At 40.7% G+C, this 24,948-nt stretch overlaps 3 protein-coding genes across 3 annotated transcripts in view; 1 reads left to right on the forward strand and 2 right to left on the reverse strand.

Moving 5' to 3' along the window:
• Positions 1-4,142: 4,142 nt before the first annotated feature.
• twnk (twinkle mtDNA helicase) lies at positions 4,143-9,972 on the reverse strand. Its single transcript, XM_031760178.2, has 7 exons — positions 9,830-9,972; positions 8,949-9,594; positions 7,840-8,542; positions 6,701-6,941; positions 5,746-5,853; positions 5,500-5,641; positions 4,143-5,008 (listed from the first exon to the last, which is right to left on the reverse strand). The coding sequence occupies exons 2-7, from the start codon at positions 9,567-9,569 to the stop codon at positions 4,661-4,663; spliced, it is 2,163 nt and encodes a 720-aa protein (XP_031616038.1). The 5' UTR covers positions 9,570-9,594; positions 9,830-9,972; the 3' UTR covers positions 4,143-4,660.
• A 145-nt stretch (positions 9,973-10,117) lies between these two features.
• On the forward strand, positions 10,118-15,334 carry mrpl43 (mitochondrial ribosomal protein L43). Its single transcript, XM_031760152.2, has 3 exons — positions 10,118-10,361; positions 12,311-12,417; positions 14,749-15,334. Exons 1-3 carry the CDS (start codon positions 10,231-10,233, stop codon positions 14,964-14,966), a joined length of 456 nt encoding a protein of 151 aa, XP_031616012.1. The 5' UTR covers positions 10,118-10,230; the 3' UTR covers positions 14,967-15,334.
• Positions 15,335-17,511: 2,177 nt separating this feature from the next.
• sema4gb (sema domain, immunoglobulin domain (Ig), transmembrane domain (TM) and short cytoplasmic domain, (semaphorin) 4Gb) overlaps positions 17,512-24,948 on the reverse strand; it is a 59,372-nt gene continuing 51,935 nt past the window's right edge. Inside the window, exon 15 of the mRNA XM_031760173.2 lies at positions 17,512-24,468. Coding sequence (XP_031616033.1) covers positions 23,501-24,468 — 968 coding nt within the window. The 3' untranslated portion in view covers positions 17,512-23,500. The remainder of the gene's footprint in view (positions 24,469-24,948) is intronic.

Genomic DNA, 24,948 nt, shown 5'->3' on the forward strand with positions numbered 1-24,948 from the left:
TGTGGCAAAGTATCCCTGGGCAAGATACCGACTTAAGTGTTCTCGCCGATGCATTCATCGGATTGTGAAAGTGTATAAATGTTTTTGTAAAACAAAAAGAAAACAAAACGAGCTGCATGAGGCAGGTTAAGTGATACAAAAAAAACAACAAAATCCATTACCAGGGAAGATTCTGTAACACTAATGTGTAGAGATGATGACCTGACAAAGACTGAAGGAACAGACACAGACTAATTACAGAACAAGGATAGGTGAACTCAATCAGTCACTGATGGCTCAAAAAAGATCAAAGGAGAGAAGAAAAAGCACAAAAAACTACATGCGGACCTTCTAAATAAAAAAGAAAGTAAACTGAAAAAAGGACCAAGACCAAACTCACGGAGAACAATGAGGGGCAGACAGAGGGGAACACAGGAGACACGCGAAAAAGGAAAATTGAGGACAATAATAGGAACCAAAGATAATACAAGGAACATGACTCAATGAAACTATTACTTTAAACCTAACCAGGAACATGTTTTCGTGGTTTCACTGTTGCCTAATTTATCTAAAAATACCTCCAAACTCTATTGTGTTCTGAGCTGACTTTCCTGCAGTGAAAACAGTGCTGTCATGGAGGCCAACATCAGCAGAAAAGCCTCAAGAATATGATCCCAAGTTCACCGCAGGACCAAAGCCCCCAGCTGATTAACTCTGATTGAAGGTCCTGAAATTACCTCCAGACTCGGTCGAAATAGTTGGGGTTTAATGAAGGGCAGCTAATGGGGCGGAGAGCTATGCATGCATGTCATGCATTCATCGGATCATGCAGGGGGCAGCATGCAAGTTTATTTCTCTCTGACTGATGTAAAGCTTCTTGTTCAGTTTTTGTGGTGTGGCTGGCATTTTTAATTCTGACACCTGATGATGTTTTTATTAGAAAGATAGGAAGAAGGTTTATCAGCAGCTGAAACATCTTTTCTCAGCCTCATTTAATTCACATCCTTTTGGTCCCTGCACTGTTTGTTGCCTTCATGATTAAAAGCTTCATAACTGGAGTTGTTTCATCTCCTCCCCTCTCCAGATGGCAACTATTTGAATAGGCATGCAAAGCTCTGATCAGCACAGGCCATTCACAACAAAAGAGAACAATCAGACGTAGAGTGCTGTGCTGCTGCACAAAGGGATTCCTGTATTTAATTTGGATTTGCACCACCTGTTTACAAGAGGAAAAAGAACAATGAAACTCTAGATATTTTTAAAAGCTTACTTGGACGAGGATCAGTAATCCTATAGCTTATGACTGTACATTCATGTGTCTGCATTCATTTAGCTCAGTTGTATTTTTTGTGCATTTTTGTGATTTTTAAGGAGCTGGCGGGCGACACAGCCACCATCATCTGGGTGCAGTAATGTCTTAAAACACAAAGAGCCCCATTCAGAGATCTCTCGGGCCATATCCCACACCCACACAGTCAAAAGGACACACGGACCCATCCAGCACACAGCCTGGAGTTATTATGGAGAGCAGTGTGCAGTAAAACATTCACAGAAAATATTCAGCATTAACAGAAGGGTCAGAAAAGCAGAAATGAGAACAAAATGATGGAGCTTCTATACAAAGACCTGTCTCCCTCCTGCTGTCTCATACACGGAGATTTAGGTTCATCAAACACACACAGGAATTATTCCTACAGCTTACAACAATATTTTATAGTTTCAGCTATCCGAGAAGCTCGAGGCTGCGCATACCTCGTGTAAGATGAGTCTGGTGCCAGGAGCTTCCCTTGGACTGGTCTGTCAAAGATGGAGCCAGCAAAGAAATCAGAGGCAGACAGAGAGGCCCCAGTGTCTGCGAAGTCCACATCGAGGCAAACAACAGGACAAAAGTACTAAAGAGCAACTTTACTCATTTTTACTAAAAGTAAAAAGCTGTACAAAACCCTTTTCCTGCTCCAGAGTTTGTACAGGTTTTAAAGGAAATAAATAAAACTTTAGAAGGAAAAAGGGAAACTCTCAACAGCTGAGTTGCATTTTGAGTAATTCAGACACTTGGTTTGAAGATTTTGAAGACAAAGTAGGCATGTTGTTATACATATGTATGACATTCAGGTTAGATTGATATGTCATTAGTCATAGCAAAGCTATGCATCTGGAGTGCAAAGACTGCCTCAACATTCCCAAAATCCTAAGGCGTTACATATGGAGGACCAAAGCAGTCAGTCAATCAGTCAAGTTTATGCCACAATCTCCCGAGGAGTGGACTTTCCAGCAAATTCACTCCAAGTTCAAACAGTCTAACACAAAGTACAAGAGTTACACCACCGACTCTATAGATCTCAGTTAGCATGCTAAACGTTAAAGTTCATGACTGCACAATTAGAAAAAGACTGAACAGCACGGCATGTTTGGAAGTGTCACTGAGAAAAAGCTGCTTCTCTCATGGCTGCATGGCTTTTGTTTGCAAACCTGCATCTGAATAAACCACAAGACCTCTGGAACAATGTCCCGTGGACAGGTGAGACCAAAGTGGAGATGTTGGCCATAATGCACAGCATTATCAGCACAAACAACAAAGCACAGCAAAGGAGGGTTGATGGTTCAGGCTTGTTTTGCAGCTACAGCAGGGGTGGGCACCGAGGGCCGGTGTCCCTGCAGGTTTTACATGTGTCCTTGAACCAACACAGCTGATTTAAATGGCTAAATTATCTCCTCAGCATGTCCTGATGTTCTCCAGAGGCCTGGTAACGAACTAATCATGTGATTCAGGTGTGTTGACCCAAGGTGAGATCTAAAACCTGCAGGGACACCGGCCCTCGGGGCCTGGAATTGCCCACCCCTGAGCTACAGGTACAGGGCACTTTGTAGTCACTGAGTGGGCTATGAATTCCTCTATATACCAAAGTATTCTAGAATCAAATGTGAGGCCATCTGTGAGACCAAAGCTGGAACAAACCCAAAGCTCGAAAGGAAATCTACAGCTGAATAGATTAATCAAGGTGTTGCAATAATAGTCCAGTGAAAAAAATTTCCATAGGACTGTGTTTGCCTTTGGTGTTGGCCACCTCATTTTATATTGAAACATAAAGGAACTGTAAAAGAAAATACAGAAATAAGTAATAATAGAAAAAATATATATTCTATAACTTTATGAACATCTGCACTTATTTTAAATGTATCTGGTACATTAAATTGGATTTTTTATTTAGTCAGTAGTTGGTTTTTTTGCTATTTTGGCACCTTTGGTCCTTGATTTTACACTTGTGTGATTCCCACAGTGACACTTGATTTATTCAGTGCATATTTCAAGGTTGCAAATCACCAAAGGCCCTGGTATAAAACACACAGGCGCTTTCATATTCCCACATTGAACCACTAACCCTTTAAATCATAAACCTGAAATTTATATGGGTTTGCAGCGACTGTGATAAAGTGCGACACTTCAGCCATCAATACATCCTGCAGCAGCCCACGATGCAGCGCAATGCAGACTTCCTTCACTTCTGAGAGCTGCTGATTCTACTCGTAACCCCACACCAGTACAACCGAGGCAGGGCAGTTGACTTTACCCATGAAATATTCATATGAAGATGTTTTAAAAACACTTTGCATTTATTTAAAGTCACCCACTCTAAATAATGCATTGTGTGGTGTGACATTGGAGAAGGCCAAGGTTGGACAATGAAGGGTAAGTAATAGGCAAGTGTGCTAAAACCTTTAGTACTCTTCTTTTCAATACGTGTTATTTGAACTTAATTATCATTATTAAAAGGCAGGCTCATGGGAGGGTAAAAGGGAACAAACAACCTCTGAAATCAGTCAAACAGCAAGGAAAGAGGGGTATACAGCTTGCTGTTTAACCAGAGTGCAGAATTAAACTACATTTTTCCTAATGTGCATAACTGAGCTTTGTCACGCTTGTAGTCATTTATAAATCAGACATCTGGAACAAATCGTTAGCAAGTTGTTAAGGCAGTCGCTGCTGTAGCCGAGAGACAAAACTAAATCAAACACATATGTCTGTAGTCAGTGATCACTGCCATTTGTAAATAGGACGGCTGATATTTGCTGCTCAACAATTATCTGAAGTTAACTAAACTCCAGTCTCTTAGCACACAACGCCCCCTGGTGACCACAGATAGAAAACACCAGCACAATCTGCATTAGAAGTTGTTGGGGGTTTTTATTATAAAAAGCAACAAATCATTGTTGTACAAAAAGTCAGTAGAGAACACACTGTGGTAATGTGCAGGGGTTTGTATTATGCCACCAAGCAGACAGTGATAGTGTTGCCACGAAAAGACCATCCCTATTTAATCAGTAGTTCCTGGTGTCACATTATTATTTGAATAGGTTAAACAACACTTAACAAATTCAGTCTTACTACATTGAACAGAAAAGCTTTGAAGACTAGTTTAACACTTTGCTGTCATTATTTCACATTCTGTCTGTAACATACTTCATTCCACAATGAAACATGTTTTCACTACCTAGCATATTCTAGATTCAGGGATGTTAATTCATACATTTCATATGCATGTTCATATTTATGTACTTGTATTTAGCTTAGCTGAACCTCCTGTTCTTGACATATAACTGTCGAACATTATCTTTCATACAAAGAGTCTGGTTGAGCTTTAACATTCAAATCCCTGGTCAACAGAGAGAATACTCTGAAATTTCACTTCTGAATGGCTCCGTTTCCATTTGCAGGACTTTTAACAGTTCGTGGAGTCTTTGTGTTTCCTTTCACTTTCTCTACCTTGTCTTTTTTAACCTCCTCCTTCTTTGACGCCGCTGCAGTCGCCTCATCCTCCTCCTCATTTTCCGGCTTGGTGTTGACCTTCCTCAGCTTGTGTTTTCCTTTGATGGGAGTGGAAAAAGTCAGCGAAGACTTGATGAAGTCCAGAGGGAAGATGCCCACGTCTCCATCAAAGCGGTTCTTGGTCACTTGCAGGGATCTGCGGCCGGGACACGTCACCAGCTTCTTTTCCTGCAGTATGAGGACGTTGTCGGCCTCTTGGCTGGCCTGGAAGGAGTTAAAAGTCAAGACGTGTTCTACTTAAATTGGAAAACTGCAGATTTGTGAAGAAAGCAACCATATGTGCATTTTTATTAAAACAGCAAGTAAAGAGATGTGCTTATTTATTAAAATGTTTTAGGTATTGATTTAAAAAAATCAAAATAGAATGATACCCATGCTATTTTGATGAATATGAACAAAATTATTATTACTCTCACAATAACAACCTATTGATGCAGTGATTCTATATTGGCCCTTTTAGTTCTCCTGTTAAAATATTTTAATTTGCGAATGCCAGATAGGGGAAATACCCACAAAAAGGGTACATTTGAAGCTGACCATAACCCTAAACAGGTCACTGGTGACTGTGACAATGTTAAGAGGATAATTGAACATTGTACATTAAATGTACAGTATCTCTCGGCCAACAATCTGTCACCTTCAACTGTTCATTCAGTACTTTCTACCAGACTGAACTGAAACTTCTGCTGCCTTACCTTAGCAGAACCAAAGATTGATGCCGTTTGCAGTTCTCTGTCATCCTCCTCTTTCCTCGGATGAATGATCAAGGTGACATGACAGGAGCTGTTAGTGGCAAACTTCCTGAAAACCCCGATAATGTGGTCCTGGACTGCAAACCTGAATTACATGAGAACATTGTATTTCCATACAGCATAAACACACCAATAACAGCACTAACATGGCATCATCACACACCAGATAAACAACATTTTTTATCTTACTTGTCTACTGAGAGGTTTTCTTGCCCCATCATGAACTGCAGATTATCAATGACGACATGGTTGATATCATAGAGGTAGACAGCATGTTGCATTGTGTCCAGCACTGTCCTGTAGACAAAATCGGGCAAGAGTCAGAAGGTCTTAGACCATGTCCACACTAATACGTTTTCGTTTGAAAACTCGCATCTTTTTCTCTCCGTTTTGGCCTTCCGTCCACACTGAGACAGCGTTTTCGGTCAATTAAAACTGAGCTTTTTGAAAACGCTCTCCAAAGCGGATACATTGGAAAACACTGTTTTCGCGTCGCAGTGTAGACTGCATAAACAGAGACTTTCGAAAACAATGACGCATTTTAGTCATATGATGCAGTCATGTGACCAATTAAGATAGCGGAGGGCATTATACAGCAGTTATTTTGTTTGCTCTCAATTTTGACAGCCCTATTAAAGATTAATATCAGTCTGTACATGCTCCAGATAGCTTTTCTTCAAATTCTTTAATTTTCACTCGCTTTTGTAACTGTACTTTTGTGTTACTCGCAGCAACAACTCCACCTCATTGTTAGTCCTTTAAAAAACTCGGTGCTTTTACTCAACATTTTCCTGCAACGTTTCAAAGAGCTGGAAAGTAAATAAACGGCAGACAGAAATAACGCAGGTCAAATCGACTTATGTTTCACCAATGCGCAATACAGGAACGTAAGTGTTTCAGTCGTTTCATTGTGGATGAACAACTGTTCTGAAACGACTGAAAACGATAGTGTAGACGCGGAGCATTTTTGGGAGAAAACGCCGTTTTCAATTTTATCCGGGCTAGTGTAGACGTAGCCTTATATTGACTGAGCAATCACACTCCAACAAGAAGTGATCAAACTATCAAGATTATGTTCAAAAAACAAAGCAAACCTCTTCAATAAAAGAACTTCATGGATCCCTGAAGTACTGATAAGACTTACTTGATGTTCTGCTGTCCGTGGAAAGTCATGAAGTAAAGCGGCAGCTCTTCAAACTTGTCTGCCCAGAAATCATAGTGTTCCAGGTTCTCCTCCAGCCTCTGCATGGCGAACTGTGTCAGCATGATCTTAGCTAGACGGACGTTGTTGATCTCAAAGCTGCCCCATAAAGTGTTGACACCCTGCATGCAAAGGTCCAGGGCCAACTCACTGATAAAGGTGGTTTTCCCACTTCCAGTAGGACCTGGTGAAGAAACATCATGATTGCGTACTGGGTTAATAAAGCTAGTACTTGTTCTTTATATTAAAACTGGTAAACTAAAAAGCCATCATACTTCAGGACACTTTAATGAAAAGTAAAAACTTGGCCAGCTGTGTGTGTTTTAAGTCCTGTTCCTTTAAAGAAAGTACGAGATTTGATTTTTATCAAACATTGTGGCTGAATTTAAGTCAGCCTATCTCCCGTTCAAGGTCCTTGAGCAGTGCTGCATGACTTCCACAGCTTTTTAGTGCTCATTCAACTACGTAATGCAGTTGATCTTCAGTGTTATAACAGTGATGATTCAATTTAAATTTCATTCACTGAGTTAATGCAAAGCAATCATGGTGGCACACAATGGGACACCTCTCAAAGGTCTTGGGACACCAGGAAGTGGGTTTTTTATTCACATGTTTGAAGTTCCATGATGAAATTGCAGATATAAAGAAGCATGTTGGGACTTTCACTGACTGATCCAAAAATAGCCACAATGCTGGAGAAGTCAGAAAAGGGAAAAACAGGAAAGCGCTGTAGCACTGACAAATGAGACCATCTTGAAGAAGATATCATCCAAACTTCAATCAGATATGGTTTTTGTTTTGCCGTTGAGTTGTGAAACTCGATCACAACTCAGGGCTTGAACGCAGAATAATAAAAGACTGAATTTAAATCTGCTTGCTTACAAATTGGCTTTGATTTTTGGCTACCTAGAAGTGGTGGAAGAAAGACCCATTATCCACAGAGATATTGATTACCACAGAATTCGTGTTTTATGATGCTATGAGTTTTGTTTGTATCACTTTTAAAAAGGGAAGAAATGAATAAAAAAAAAACAACTAATTAGTTCCTGAGTCTTAAAATATCATTATTAGTAACACAGTACCTGTAAAAACAGTCAGCTCTCCCTTGCGGTGTCCCTTCAAAATCCTGTTGAGCTCAGGAAACCTCGTCCACTTCACTCCAGCCACCTGATCTGTGTTGACGAGCTCCCCGTAAACATCCTCTCTGAGCTGCTTGAAGGACACTATGGACTTATGGGCCGCTGGGATCGAGGCTTTAATGATGTTGCTTAAGTTTTTACCTCGGGCCAGAGCCTCCACCGCACACGGCCGGTACTCACCGGGCCGCACAAGGGAGCAACGCCTGATACCCAGTTTGCGAGAAAAGCTCTTTGACGCCTCCCAGGAGCGAATGTCTCCCCCCAGCCACAGAGTCACCCGCTTGAACTGCTCCAGGTAGGGCAGCAGGATTGGAGGAAGGCAGCTGACCCCGCGCGGAAGAGCAACACTCGGGAGTCCTGTGGCCTGACTCACAGCCATCGTGTCAAACTCGTGACCCGTCACCACCACCTCCGAGTCCAGACGCCCCACAAGAGGGAGGCCAAACAAGTTGTAATAGGAGTTAGACTTTGGGACTGCAGCTTCATTATATGTGACTTTGTCAGTTTCCGTTCTTTGAGCTGACAGGAGCTTGACCCCTTTTAAAGAGGAGTCAGGTCCACCAAACCAGGGGAAAACCAGGCTTTTGGTTGGCTTGAATAATCTCACTCCAAACTTCTTGAGGGTTGCATTGGAGAGCTTTGTGATCTGAAACAAAGCATTGACAAACATTACTGCACCAGATGACACTGTAGAGGAAAAGGTAAGGTCTTGTACTTACACCACCAGTGGCATGACAACAATAACCCTTCAGCCTTTTACAGCTTAGGTGTAAAAATAAATATATTTAAAAAAAATACATATATTTAAAATAAATATGTATATGTTTAAAGTGACTTTACATTCAGGTACTAGCAGTCTCAGAGGATGAGAATGGTTGTGAATGTGCGCATATGTTTGTCACAGAGCTGAGGATATGTGTGTGTTCGTTGCTGCCGATCTTTGTAATCAGTGCAGGGAGATGTGCGGTGAGGGCAACAGCTCTGGGGAAGCTGTTCATGAGCTGCTTGTGTCATCTTTTGAATTAAGAATCACAAATAACACAGAATAATACCTGGAACATGGTTTTAATCAGCTGAGCTTCATCCTCTGGGAGGTCAGTGAGTGGCACAGAGGTGGACCAGATCCTCTGCACCTCTCTCAGCTCCCTCTCTCTCTCCTCCTGCTCCTCCACACTCTCCGGATACCCCAGCAGCACATTAGGGTTAAGGGACTCTTCTCCGTCCTTCTGCATCACCTCCAAACAGTCCTGGAGGTCCTCCCAGCTCCCCTCCACCAGCGTGTCCTTGCACAGAAACTGTCCCGTGGTTTTGTCAATGAACAGGGAGAAGACCTCCTTCCTGGTTGACAAATCCACAAAGATGCTGGGAATGTGGAGGCAGCTGTAGCCATCATGGAAGGGAATATCTTTGGAGCGTAGATACTGTTTGATGTCTGTGACTGTTATGGGGGTCACAGGGAACTCTAAAGTAGATTTGGTGTCTTTTTTATAACCTCTGGTCCCAGTGTGTGTCAGGAAGTAGCCTGTACCCCAACGTATTGGAAATGACCTGTGAAGCAGCCTCTGAGGTAGAGGTCTCAAAAATGGAGATGTAAGACATCCTTGGAGGAGAAACCTTGGGGCTCCCACCTGCAAGAGACAGGTGGAGCTCCTCAGCAGCAAGCCTCTCCACATTGGTTATGTGGTCAGCACGTTGAACCTGCAAAAAGACACCAAGACATGAGGAAACCAGCAGCCTAATATAGGAAAAGCACAGCAAAGTTTTGGGGTGACCTAGACAGTCAAAGTAAGGAGAGGCAGCGAGGCAGAAAACCGTTATTTTCTTGTCAAACGGAGACATACCGAACATGAAAATTATCATGGAGGCGTATGAAAGCATCACTCAAAAGTTAGTGGCGTTTAATAAAACATGAGGCCGAAAAAGAACAACTTACAGTCTCTGGTATCTGTCCTCCTCTCCTCCCATGCTCCACTCTAACCCGGGCTTTTCGGTGCGTTTCCAAAACAAGTCCGTGTGAACTATACGGAAGACTAGATATACGGAAAGCTGGACTAACACATATTTACCCTTTAAATGATGCTTAACATGATCATTTTTATAGTAGAAAATAAATGTAATGGTTTGAAGGTTAATTTGTCAACTAAAGAAGTCTTCTTCTAGAAGGTATCTTTTTTTGTTAACCGTTATGTCAGCTATGCGTTTCACTCCGGAACTTGTTACTGACGGACAGCGCTGTGTACATGCCCGTCAGGTTGTCCTCTGAGAGCCTTCTTACCGTTTAGTGTGTTTAACTGTGTTATTTTTGTGCAGCAGTAGAAAAAGAGCAGATTAACGATGACTTCCAGAGGGACACCGAGTCGTTTCTTGAGAAGTGTCCTTCAAAATGGCGTCGGTCGGTACGTTTGCCAGCTAAAACGAATCTCCATCATCTTCTCCAAAAAGGCTCAGAGTTCGCTGGGAGCCAGGTAAAGGAAGTCTTTGATAGTTTATGTAGACAGTTCCTCTCAGTCACGGCCTTGAAATAATCTAAGATATTACTTGGTATACAGTTTCCTGATTAGCACACTGTTTATTGATTTTGATCTTGTAATTATTCTTAATCCTAGTCCATTATGTTGACGTCAGTCTTGTACCTCATTATTCTTCATTAATCAGCCGTCTTTCCTGATGGAGGAATCCAAAAGATGCTGTAAGCCAACAGCAGGTTAAACAGATAATTGTCATAACGTCATAGCATATAAAATGCTCATCTGCCGCTTCATTAGGAAAACCTTTTCAGCTACTCGGTAATGCAAATATCTAATGAGCAAATCGCAATGGCAGCAACTGAACACATGTAGACATGGCCAAAGACCAGATGAAGTCCAAACAAGCATCAGAATTTTGAAGAAAGACGAAGATGCAGAAGAGCATCTGTGAACACACAGCACGTTAAACCTTGGAGCAGATGGGCTACAGCAGCAGAAGACACCTGATGTCACTCCTTTCAGCTGAGAACAGGAAACTGAACCTACACCAAAGTTGGACAATAGAAGATTGGAAATGATGCAACATTTGAAGGGAAGGGTCAGAATTTGGTGTAAACTACATGAAATCATGAATTGTAGCTCAGGAGGCAGAGCGGGTCACCAACTGATCAGAAAGTTTGTGTTTTGATGTCCGGCTCCTCCAGTCTACATAGCGAAGTATCCTTGGGCAAGATAATGAACCCCAAGTCGGCTTCTGATGTCATGTCACAGAGCTGAAATCCTTTCAATATGGTTTCATTAACATGACAGTGAATTTATTGTACTCACATGGTCTCCACAGTCACTGGATCTCAATCGAATAGAGCATCTTTAGTAGCAGGAGCAGTAGGTTTGCAACAAGGATGTACAACAAACAAATCTGCAGCAACTATGTGATGTTATCATGCAAATATGCAACAAAATCTCTGAGGAATGTTTCCAGCACCGTGTTGAATCTGTGCCACAAAGAATAATGCCAGTTCTGAGGGCAAAAGGGGGTCAAACCCAGAACTAACAAGGTGTAACTGATGGAGTATTTTAGAAATGGCCCAAAAAATTTGCAGTTAAGCAGGATTTTTGCAGTTCCTATTATAGCAGATAGGCTCAAATGCACCATCTGCTATAGTAAGATAAAACCAAGCTTCTGTAACACACAATCAGAAAGCCAGATGATCATCACATTCCTGTGATATGGATTCAGGGATCATAAATAGTAGAAGAATCTTTTAGCACTGGAAGTAGATGTTGACAGACCTCACCAACAGCAGCCTTTATGGTTCAAACGCCACATCATGATGCTAGCAGCAGTTACTTTTGCAGACTCTCAGCAGAATTTTTCACTGCTCAGAATAGTTTCTGACTTCATGACTGAATGTTCTGTGACTTCAGTTGCCTAAAGATAAAAATAGTGTTTCTGTTGATTCATTTTAAGCTGTTTATCTGCTTGCTAACACACAAAATAGGCCAAATTCTGTGCATTTGCATTTATAATAGTGAGAGGGTCCAGCTTCACGTTAACCAATTAAAACATCCAAGGATGGAGTCTGTGGTCTTTTAAAATTGTATTTTCAAGAAAATGTTTTTTAAAAATTCATATCTGACAATTGCAGGGTGATGTTTGTCATCTGGAAAGATTTTTTTTCCCCAAGTTTGTTTTATTATCAGTTATTTAACCGTTCATGCATTTCTTTTTGAAATGAAAAGTAGCACAAAGCATAAAATTAAATGATATGATTGTCATTTAATTTTCCGCTTTATACAGCTGCACTCAGACTGTGTGGTTTAAGCAAATGTATAATAATTTATTAACCAGTAATGAAAATAATTGTCAGGTATGGCTCAAAAACAAACAAAAAAACCTCTGTCACCCTTACCAAAACATTAATACGGTTAATTTTCTTTTTCAGGGATTTTATCGAGGAGGGAGTTGTGGATTATGCCAACAAGAACCCTGGAACTGTCGTCTATGTGTCTCCGCAGCCCTGCAGGGTACCAAAAATAGTTGCAGAATACTGTAAGTGCCCACAGCTCTGTTCGAATCAGACCTGAATAAATTTACTGAAACAATGGTGAAGCAGAGTGACAGTGAAATTTCTCAATATATATCATTTGTTGATGTAGATATAAAGTAAAGAGAGAAGTAGTTAAGATTACAAGCTTCTGTTGAGGAATTTAAAGGTAATGAAATTGTAATAGAGAGCAACTGAATATTTATTAGAACATTTATTATATGAATTGCATTCCACTCACTAGACTCTGAACTGAGTAATTGATAAAGTACCAACTGAATAAAAAGATGAGTACCAAAATGAATGGTAATCATGTAGGAATTTAGTCATGTCTCTCTAGAGATGGTAAGCTTTCAAATGCTTCCAACCTAACCATCACAGATTTGCCTGACCAAGGTAAGATGAGATAAGACTTTATTGATTCCATGCTGGGGAAATTTACTGTCCCTGGAAAAAATACTCCTCTTCTTTCATGCCTGTACTCTCATTTGTTATCTATAAAAACAAACATAAGTAAGTGGATGAAAGCATGTTTGTTTTGATAGTTCCAAGAGCAAACACATTGGGTTGGTGCTGAGAGTGCTCCTGTTGCTGACGCTGGGGTCATACTGTAATCTCTTGCAAACTACCTCCACTGCTTCAGAGACTGGAACACAAGTGCTGTTTCAACAGCCTCCATAATGACATCTCTCACCTTCTCAACAAAATCCATCGTGTTCTGGTTGTGGTGTTTAGAGCTGCCCACCAATAGGTTGACGATTGAAACCAGCAACTTGTTGATGTTATAGGCGATCGAGTTGATCATACAGACAGTTGGTCTTACAGGTGCACCCTGTTTATGTATCTTCTGTAAACCATACAGGCTTGGTTTAGATTCTCCTGGGTATAGCCTGTGGTATGAGGTTTGCTCAATAACGATGTCTTGCTCTAACTGTTTCAGACAGTCTATCACCCTCTTCCTGTAACAACTACCTGGTTCTCATTTCAGGGGCTCATAAGTATTTTTGTCACTGTGCAGCGACAAAATTTTCTCATGATAGTCTTTCTGGTTTAGCAAAAGCGTGCACCTACCCTTTGTCTGCCGGAAGGATGATAATGTTGTTATTACTAAGCGATCTGAGTGCCTTCCTCTCCCCCATGATGATGTTGGATGCTGAGGACTTTGCATTGCTGACACAGGCCAAAACTTTCGTCCCCAGTTGCTCTGCTTCCACATCTGCAATGTTGATGTTTTGAATTGCTGTTTCTGTAGCTGTGATCAATTCAACTAGCGGGATTTGCCTCGGCTTTACAGCAAAGTTTAACCCTGCAAGGATGTTTTTTACTGTTTGGGTGAGTTTTCTGTCAGGCAAATGTTTCCCCTACTTGTCCACATCCTCGGTGGTGCATCCTTCTCTCTTCTGGCTGTTGAGGAAACTCCATATTTGGCTATGCAGATGTACTGTTTATAAGGTTGGGGAAACCTGCAGTCAGCTGAGACTGAAGAAGTCACTTGGATGAGTGATGAAACGTTTGTCCCACTGAAAACACTGCGTCCAGACAAAAAACAGAATAATCTTTTCAGGATTTCCTTACCTGGATGATTGAGCATGCATCAAGGCATATTTTTCTAACATTTCTTTTATATTATCTGAAAACTCCTTGAATCAGGTTCTTCGTATTTTTAGGGTAAATATCTGGTACTGTGGCTTTATCAGTAAGGACATTTATAGAGTGATGGATGGTTGAAATCTCTAAAATATTTGGATCCTGGATCTCTGACAGCATATTTGGAGGCATTGTAGAAATTACAATTTTGCAGATAGGGAACTGATATTTTATTTCCAGCTTCTCATATAGAAGGCACATTATAGTCTTTAACCCTGTCACGCCAAGTGTATCATATTTGATGAATTAATATTTTAGACTTCTTCATCAGCAAATATGAAACAAATTAAAAGTCACATATGCAAATTAATATTTAATTTCATTTTTAAACATTTTGTCAGAATTTGTAATGAACACTCCATTTTCAAAAAGCTTGAGTATGGATAAGGTAGATTTTTCATCCAACTTCACTGTTATAATACCCAGCTATGACACCATCTGCCAAATCCAAATGAACATTTTTAGAAACTGACAGTTTTTGTTAATGTTATATCCAAAATTTGTTGTTCTGTCTCATTTTTAACTAACTTAATAAGAAGCATAAGAAGTAAACTGGCATAAAGCAGTCTTAGATACTGTAGGGGGCAGTATAACATAGGTAAAAGGTATTGGTAAAATAATTGCACTCAGAAGCACGTTAATGTTGTAGGTATCCTCTTAAAAGTCACATATATTTTCCTTTTTTGCAGTAAATGGCAACGTGAGGGAAGAAACCATCACGAGCAAAACGTCTCAGCAGATATCTGAGCTTTTGACTAAGCTGACCAATCAGTCCGGTCTGGAAATCATCCGCATCCGCAAACCCATCCACACAGACAGTCCCAGCATCCAGGGCCTGTGGCACCCTTTCACCAACCGCCCCCCGTCTATCGGCCCCATAAAGCCACAGAAACCCGATTCTCAATAAGGACTAACCAAAGAAAATGTTTAAATTCCATTTGTATTTTTTGCAGTTTAAATTAAATCACTGGCGAATAACAGTTTCTGCATCGGCTTCCTTTAGATTTTTTTTCCTGGATAATACCACACTGTTGTCTGATTATTTTTTTTTTTAACCATCTCCTTCTGTTTGCAGCAGAGCCCACTTGAAGCAAAAAATGCTCACAGTTCCAGCTCTAAATGCCACATTTGAATAGACTTTAAAAGGATCCACCAGAGCTTTGTCAGCGGGCATACTAAAGAGCAGATAACTGTTTTTAAATCTCAAGGTTATTTGAAGATTTGTGTAATAAGTGCTGCAGATGGAACTTTGAAATAAAAAAAAAACAACTTTCAGATGTTGATGTTTAAATATAGATTTTCTTTAGAGGTGGGTTTCAGCACCTCAAGAGAAGAAGAAGCACAGCCGTAGTGCTGTCTGCATCGCTCAGTGTAAAAACTTAAGAAGAATTATGTGTTTTTTAAGTTGTACTCCAGGGTGAATGTAAATGTTTTCACGGCTTAATACTGACAAGATTTGAAGGTGTCCTTAAATATCCCACAGCTTAAATGAACATGACAGATGGTTGTGTGATGGCCTGAGGGACAGCCTTTAACCTTCAGTGTGAGCTGTCCTCTGTAACAGGAACAGAAAACTTAACACTGGTCCAGCGGGTGATTTGTTCAAATTCAACAAGGCGTTGAATTTTGGCACAACTACTGGTTGCTTTCTTTGCAGTTCTTCTACTGAATTCATCATTTTTGACTGCAAAAGGCATTCAGGGTTCACCCCCAGTGTTGCTCTCCAAAAAACAAATACAACCAAGTGGAAACCATCGGACGAATACAAATAAGAGTCTTGCATGAAGCCAACCTGAAGAGTGCAGCAGGCGAATAGTATACTTTATAACTCCGGCCACAGGAAATGGTTAGGCAATGTGACTGTTTATGTTGAGCGGGAGAGTGACATGACTGCAAAGATGCTGATGAGCTCTGCAGGAAGATGCTGCTGTTCATTTCACTCACTTTCTCCCACGTATCTTTTCTAATTAGCATTCCAGTGTTAAATTAGACTCAGACACGGAGGCTGCACTTGGAATAAAAGTGTCTAACTTTAAATCTCCAAACTTTTTATCAGTAAATTTCAGATTTAAAAAGGGGCATTGCCTGTTTTGTAGAATAAAGTCTTCATTTATCCAAAACAGATAAATGTATTCCGCCATTCCCAAGTTAAAGTCTGCAACGGCCAGTTTTAAGATTCCAACCCCTTTATCAACCCATCCAAGCTTTTAATCTTCACATGAGTATAAAATGAAACATTTCTTTCTTTGTGTTTCCACTGATCTCTGGTCAGTTAGCTTGATGAGGTTGAGTCTCCAGCTTCATTTCCAGCATCTGAAAGCCACTGCTATGTTTCCAGGGGGGTTCTTCTGCTATTGATCATTTCTGGATAAAAATGAACACCCAAGTAATTTTAAGTAACTGTTAACCCAATAGCTTTGTTTGTCAAAGCAATGGAGCACTGTCTCAACCCATGCCACTCTCTTCTTCACCTCTCTTGTGCTCTGTCTGTTCCTTTGTATGGTCAACCCTGCGTATTTAAACTCAACAAACTTCAGGATCTCTACTCCTTGCATCTTCAGTGTTCACCTGTCTCTCTCTCATTCACACCCTCTCACTACAGATCTGGTTATTTTTGTTGTGGTCCTGGTCTAAATTAGCAAATGGCAGAAACATTTATGTTGTGAGTTTATTTCAGTGATAGCCCCCCTATTTGCACAATAAAGAATTGAATAAAGAATGTAAAAGTGAACATTTATAAGGAAAATCTCAGAAATTAATCAATTTAAGAATTATTTAATGAATAGGTAGAAAATGAAAATGGAAAGTGAATAAATAGGGGACTGAAATGAAGAAGGTAACTCAATACAGATGCCGTTTTGTTACAGTTTTTAAAATGTTTTTGTTAATGGCGTAACTATTTTTTTGTTTTTTTTTAATTTACTAAGTGTTAGCCAGCCACCTTTGGCAAGATGTTTTGAAAACCTATTAAAGTAATTTTGGCACTTACAGTCCTCCATACAATTCTCATTTCCTGTATTTTTAATTTATCTCCGACACCAATTACAAATATTGCAGCTGCTGTTCTCTCATCACGCCCGCCATCCCCGATGGGAAATGGCACAGCTTGACCCGCGCAAGGACACCAAATAAAGTTGTTGTTGCTTAGTTACAGCTGTGAATGCTGCTCTAAAAATGGTAATTTTTACCCCCCTCCTCTGTACCCTGAGCCTATGTTATACCTCTGGCTTGTCAGAGTCATATTAATGACTATGAGGTGGAGTGGGATCCATTCCCTGTGGAGGACGGTGGCCTTGCTACTCGCCACAAGCTAAAAACAACCAGGTATCTTGACAGAAGAATCGAGTGAGAACATATTTTGCATGTTGTTTCATGACTTCCTCTCAGGGCTGTTGACAATGAACCTTTTTTTCTCCAAGCTAAAGGTCATCCAAACACTTTTTTAAGCTACATGAATGCCAGTGGAAATTTAATGACGTGAAATAAATAAGACATGAGACTCAACATGAAAAAAATCAATGATATCACTTTGGCCAGTTATATTCTGATAAGACAGCAAAGATAAGTTCATTATCTACATCAAAAATAATACAGAACCAGCTTGACTCAAAGTGTCACAGTTTACAGGGGCTTAGTATACATGATTTTTAACAAAGCACATAAGAAAGAACAGTGCAAGCTGTGAACTGTTTAGGCCCAACACAAAGAAGAAAGTACATCTACATAAACAGCAGGATCATTACTGCTATGGAATTAGCAAAAAAAAAAAACCCCAAAAAAACAATTTCATGTGAATGTAAAGCAGCCAACGTGTTAACTATTTAAATTTAAGTCCATAGTACAGAATAGAGTGTTTATTGTAAACGAATTGCCCTTGAATAACAGTGAAATAGCAGCAGTCATGACCTTAGATTCAGGTGAAACTTCCACTATGTTCAGAAATACCCAGACATTTACAAGAAAAAATTCTATATAACACAAACATGTTGAACTCAGTAGAAGCTGCAATTATTTTACACATTTTATTGAAATTAAATATTAACCAGCAAAAAATTAAAAAAAAAAAACATTTTACACTGTACAACTTTGATTTAAACATATACTGTGGGCCTATTATGCAACTTCCAGTACCTTTGCATAAACCAGATTCTAAAATTATCCTACTTGTCTTATGCTGGGCCTGTCTTGTCTTGTCTTGTCTTGTCTGGAAACAAGTTGTTTTAGCCTCTCTCCCTTTAAGCCAGCTGCCCTCTGATTGACTGACTAGCAGCAGGTGGGTGGAGCTTCTGTACATGAGATGACCATATTAGGGTTATCAGCCCTATCTGACATCATATAGATCTAAGAGTAGAAAAACTGTCAGAAAGTAAATGTAAATAGCAGTCTGAAGCTAGAGCTTGTCATTATTTGAAACTATAGAAGCTAACAAGGGAAACATAAAGCATCCCTTTGAATGCTCAAGCTGTCGGATTCTTGTGAGAGCTTCATAACATAACAGCATCTTAAACCGCTACAGAAAATCCAATTGTTACTTGAATTCCCACATGTTCAAAAACACAAACTCGAGTGCTCTTTTAAAAGCCGGCTTTAATTGATTAGAGGCCACCGTGACCATTTGGAAATTCAGCCGGGTCCTTGAGAAGCGAGTGTGAATGTGAGCGGCAAGCGTTACAGATGATGCTGTCATGATGAAGTGATGAGCAGTGGTAATAAAAGAGGCAGCAGAGATGGAAAGAGTTGAGGACAGAAGATGAGGATCAAAACATGTGAAGTGGTTTGTTTTTTGCTTTTTTATAAAAGGCTGATCAGAAACGGGAGAAAGCAGAAGATGAAGTGGCAAAGTTTGGGAGAAAGTATGAACCAAGAACTTTAAGTTAAGGTTTTTACCACATACTGTAGTTTCAAAGCATATATATGGCATTTAAAATATATAAAAGAAGGTCATTGTAACCTTTAAATTTGTCCACTGTATTGCTTATGGAAACAGGGTGTAACAAGATTATTTTTTTTCTAGGATACAGTAAAAATGGACTTGTGGCTTGTGGCAAAAACACTGACAAACACACTATACTCAGTGTTTAGTAAACTGAAAAGCCTTTAACTCTGACACTAAAGTACAAAAAGCAGACAGATCAAGGTTTGGATGACAGTGGTATTGATCCGATACTAAGTATATACAGGGCTAGTATTGCCGATACTAATACTGATACTTTTAACTTTTAAATGCAGCTCATGGAGAGTAGTGCAATGACTCACCATCAGTTTGCAGAATTCTGAACAGATTTTAATGGCCACTAATCACTGTGAATTTTACTTTCCATAATAAGTAGTTAACAGAACAAAAATAAACATATCTATTAGTGGAGTTTGCACAGACATGTCTCCTTTCTTATGAAGAGGAGCAATGTACTAATCTTACAGAAGAGAAGCAAACTACAGTATCGGTTCCATCATGCTAGTATTGATTCATACCAGTACCAGCGTCGATACCATTGATATTCGGATTGATCTGCCCACCCCTTGAAAATGACCATTTGAAAAATTAAATAATATGTAGAGCTGAAGTTATCATTTAAATATGCCCATTTAGAACAGCTTATTTGTCCTGTCACAAAACGATGCTATGTACTGTAATAAAAGCACACTGTTACGGCCAACTGAGGCTTTTGCCTGTCTCTGTGTCTGTTTTACGCTCTCTCCAGTCGTATGCACCGCCCTTTGCAGCTGAATCCACTCAGCAATTAAGCCTGGGAGTATTTAAGCGGAGGCAGAGGGAGAGGAGAACCTCAGTCTTTTAGTGTATTTCGGTTTGCAGTGTGTGAGCTTATGGAGATTTGTGTGTGCAGTGTTTGCCAGCTATTTGATTAATTTCCCTTTTAGTGACGGGCTGCTAAATTTTGTCGCATTCTTTTTACTTTTATGTGGTGATAGCAGCTTGGCCGTGGTTCTGACTTTACTTAATAAAAAAAAAAAAAGAAGTTTTGTTCCTGAATCACCCAGAGACTTCTACTGTCACTTCCCCAGATCCCACAGACTTCCTGGGGAACATAACATGCACACTTTTGCAGAGTTTCTCTTCAGCGATAATCATGATGTAGCTGGGTGCACATGGATTGCCAAAAAATCTGTAGTGCATAGTTTTAAAAGAACAGCTTAATATGCAAGCATGCAATCAGTTAAGTGCTTTGACTGGATTGAATTAATGTGGTTCTTTAGTCACAGAGAATTTCTTCTACCTCTATTTGCATAGAGTGGACTGCCTGAACTATATTATCCTCAGCAAAAAAAAGAATTAAAAATCCATGATGCCAAAGTACAAGACACACGAGAAGACCTGCAAGTGCAAAACATCTCCTGTCTACTAGTATCGCCATCTGTTTCCTGCATGACTAACCAGGACACGCAGGTCAAATGTTTTGTGGCTGGATGTACCTGCAGAGATGACAGCGAGCCATACAAACAGACAAGAAGCTGCTGTCCTCCCCTCGTGGAGGTGAGCCAAACACGGCTCTCGCTGTCTGACAGATAAACAATGCGAGCCACCAGAGAGGCCCGCTGTTTGTGCTGAAGCTACGAGAGCTGATTCAACACTTTGCAGCAAAGACGGATCTTTATTTACCACTGGCCGTGACACGTTTACAAAAAGCTCAGAGATTCATTTCAGTCACTTCCCTGTAAGATATACACGTAGCATTTAATCATAGAGTTGTTCACCTTGTTGAGGAAATACAGTGAAAGCTGCAGTTCTTGTTGTTTTGGCATTGCACTAATGTCAGGTAAACATTGAGGATGCTTTTGTGGGCTGCATGTGTGAAGGTCTTCTCCACTTGGGTTTGGCAACTTGCCACGTGCAGCTTTAGCACAGCAGAGGACAAATGTGAGCCTTGCTCTCAGCGTTGTTTTAAGAGATAGATGACTAGAACTTTTTTTATTTTTGCTGTAGAAATCCACTGTTTGTTTTTTCGCCTGTTTTTGTAATAGCTCACATGAAACCATAGTCTTGATGTTTTGAGAGAAAGTAAAACTGTCAGTGTTATCCAGAAAACAGGCCTTCTGACTGACTAGCAGTAAGTTTAGGTGTTTAAATATAAATATAAAACAACATCAAAAAATTTTTTTACAGGATCTCATCAGTTTGTGGTTCCCGGTTCACCTCTACAACCCTGAAGCCAGTCTGTGATCTACAGCAAAAATCAATCAATCTGACCCCCACGCTGACTGCTCCTTTAATAGACTGCATGTTTACTTTCATAAAGTTTTATCTCTTTTCCCACAGAGAGGCTAAAAATAGAAATACTACAGGGAAAAAATAGTTCCAAGTTTGCTACAGGTTTTTCCATTGGCACTGGCACAGCACACTATGCTACTAACGGTTGCAACAGTGGTGTATATTTATTGCTATTTACATGAGAAAAATCAAGGGGGAAAAGTGGTTTAAATAAATACACTAAAATGTAAGACTTGTCTTAAAATCTGTGCTCTAGTGTGTTGTATCAAAACTGGATTCTTAAAGTGATACTTTTACTAAAGTCAACATTTTAGTTATTACAATGATTGTAGCCGACTGCTTAACAGAGAAGATAAGTGTTGTTTATCGAGCAAAAATGCCAAACATTCACAGCTTTCAGATCCTAAAGTGAGAAATCATAGGAAAATAATCATTCGTTACATCTCTGCAAAGGACATGCATCATAGAAAAAGTGGTTTGAAACATGACAAGCCACTCAAAAACCATTCCTGGAGCTTTGTGTGCTCAACTTTCACTCATTTCTCCATATGCTCAATATTTTACACAAATAATTAATTTTGTGAAAATATGGGATTAATACTCTACCTCCTTTCCAGCCATTTAAAAAATATACAAGGCTTGCTGCTCATCTCAGTCAATATAAATCTAAATTTATACCTGATTTAATTTGGCTAATCTCCCCTTCAAGGTCATCTTGTTGTGCACATCTGGATCACTTCCAGGGTAGCTATTTTTAGCACGCTCCTCCAAAGGTCCCATTATGAACCCTTGCACTTTTGTATCTAGAATTTCACAGAGCAAACTCAGCAAACATCAGCTGCTGTGTGATCCAGCTGATTACTGTTGATGCAAACTTGGTCTTTGGTTACATCCAGAATCCAAAGAGCAGCTTTCGCTGGAAGAGTTCACAGTGTCCAAGCACAAAGGTGGTGCTGCCAGGAGACATTTGTGGGGTTTTCAATGTTTATTCATTCCTCATGGAGAGTTTTCCAACACTGATATTTACTTTAGCCTCCTGAAGAATCTGAGAGATGACATTTGGTAAAAACCATCTGAACAGTGTATAGAAAATGATTTATTTTAAGCCACAGCAACAAAATCCGTGCTGAACACCTGCCACACAAGCCAGATTTGATTGCCTCCGACTTCACCCTCTTCTCCTAAAAAAAAATCCAAGATGATCGGTTCCAGTTTCGACACCACACATCACAGAATCAGAGCTGCAAGAGGGTATAATGGGACTTCCAGGCAGCAACCTAAAAGTAACAGCCACGTTCAAAGTGTCGTAATGCTGCCCAAGGCGATATTCTTGAAGGAGAGATTGGGCAAATTTAAATCTCTTGTAGCTTTTTATTTTTCTGGGCATAGACAGAACTTTACCTTCACACCACATAAGTCTTTTATTAGTCTTTAGTTTGGTAGGTTAGTGCATTTATAAAAAAAAAAAAAGACGAGAAGGGGCATGGATGCCTCCTTACTTAAGCCGTGATGACCTTGTTCATCCTATGTTTTTTAGGACTTCTCAAAAAGCCACTTGAAAAAGCATCTTTTACCATCTGCCTCATAGAAGGGCTCACTGTGCAGTTTGTGATGATACCGGTCCACAAACACAGTCACAAGCAACAAAGAGGTGCATCTTCATGCACAGGACTGGGTGGTAAAGCTGTAAGCACATTAGGTGCTACTGGTCTTAGGCCATGTTTTTAATTTATACAAAATAGCCTAATGCGTAGCATGTTTTGGATGAAGTATCACTTTAAGCTCCACAGATACCTAATATTACATGGTTCTAAAACTTCTTGAATCTCTCCACAGTCTCGGAAATGCTTGATCACCTCCGGGCCTAATTTAGTTTTTGTGTCCTATTTTGTAACACTGCCTTTTTTGTCGTCTGACTGCCATCTTTCAGAAACTTCCAGAGAGTTTGCACTTTAGGTAGCATCTTTAAGCTCCTTGGTCGTAGTAATTCTTCACAGCTCCACGTTTTAGCAGTCTCTGATTAGTGAAATCCTGGGCCATTTGTCACCGAAGACACAACAGGCTGAATATTTCTGACCAAGTTATGACATGACCTGCAGGTACTCTGTGCAATTAAGAGCAGCACTTCATAAAATAGTCAGTTTTCCCCACAACTACGGGTCACCGCTAGGATAAAAATAAATAACAGTGGGATGAAGCATAAGAGTGGTGTCCTAGATGGAGCTCTCATCGGGTTGCAAGTCCAGCTGTGTGTGTTTCCTTTTCTCCAGGATCCTGTTGAGCTCCTCTGTGAAGGAATGGTAGAGCGGGGACATACCGTCAGGGTCGGCCTGCCTCAGCAGCACGTAGCTGTTTCCGTTCATCTTCCTCAGCACGCTGGGCAGAGTGGCCGAAAGCCCGTTGGCGTAGTCCATGTTGGGAAGCGGGGGTGGCATGGGAAGAGGAGGAGCCGGAGGAGGTGTTTTAGCTGGAGACATCTGGCCTTCACCTGGCACTATTTGGAGGAAGCCATCACCCATGTCCCCAAAGCTCGGCACTGAGATGGACCGACGACCCTGACGGCCATTGCAGTGGCTGGAGATGGTTTTAAGTTCAAGGTGGGAGCTCCTTTTTCTCTCAGAGGCACCTAGGACTTGGAGACCTTGCTGGGAGAACTTCCGATCCTGAGAGGCTCGTCTAGTGCAGAAGCTTACATAAAGAAGGACCACAGTCAACACCAAGCAAAGCCCACCGAGAACCGCCACCAGAGAGATGTACACGGCCTCCATGTGTCTGTAGGTCTGAAACTCAGGTCTTGAAGGAAGTGGGGCGGGAGGTGAGGGCAAGGGCTGCTCAGTGGGGCTGCCGGTAGAGAAAACAGTCGGGTTGGAAATTGTAGTGGGGTTAGTTGTGGCTGTGGGTTCCACAGGGAAGTACGGCTCTGTGTGAACCCTTACTGTGTAGAGATAGACCAGAACTGAGACTGAGTTCTCGAGAGCAAAGCAGCGGTAAATGCCGCTCTGTTGGGTGCGAGCTCCGATTATCAGGAGGCCATCTGTGCCGATCCGATAGCCCGAATTGAGGTCGTATCCCTGGAGCTCCCTGCCGTTTAGCGTCCAGCGTGGAGTTGCCAGGTTGGAGTGTAGTTCACACTGGAGTAGCACGTCGTCACCCGACATCACAGAACGCCTCCGATGGACCACTGAGGATAAAAACGAGAGGACAAGAGACATGAGATGGAGTTAAAAAGAAGGGTGAAGTGAGGAAGACAGAAGAAGACTAGTGGATGAAGAATGTGAGAGACAGTGTGACACAAATGCAGCAAGACAGAGCAATGAATATACAAGATGTTGGGTCACCAAGGTTACGATTTAAAAGTGAAGGTGAGCAACGTGTACAGCACCAGCATCGCTTTCCATCACATTTCATAAGCTGCTTTAAATGTAGCAAGCCCTGCAGTGCAGCCAGCAGGCCCGTCTGACCTCCAGCAAGAGAGGAACTGATTAAAATGTGTAAGCTGGGACCTGGGGGATGGGTAGGGAACATACACCTAATAAAATCCCTTAATAGATACTAAAAGTTTTAGTTTTCTGGCAGAGAAGGAAGATGGAAGGAAAATGTTTTAACCCTATCATCTACGGTGGCCCCTAGAGACAAAGCACGTACAAACTCCAAAACACAT

This window comes from Oreochromis aureus, linkage group 8 (assembly GCF_013358895.1).
Source record: "Oreochromis aureus strain Israel breed Guangdong linkage group 8, ZZ_aureus, whole genome shotgun sequence".
Taxonomy (NCBI): Eukaryota; Metazoa; Chordata; class Actinopteri; order Cichliformes; family Cichlidae; genus Oreochromis; species Oreochromis aureus.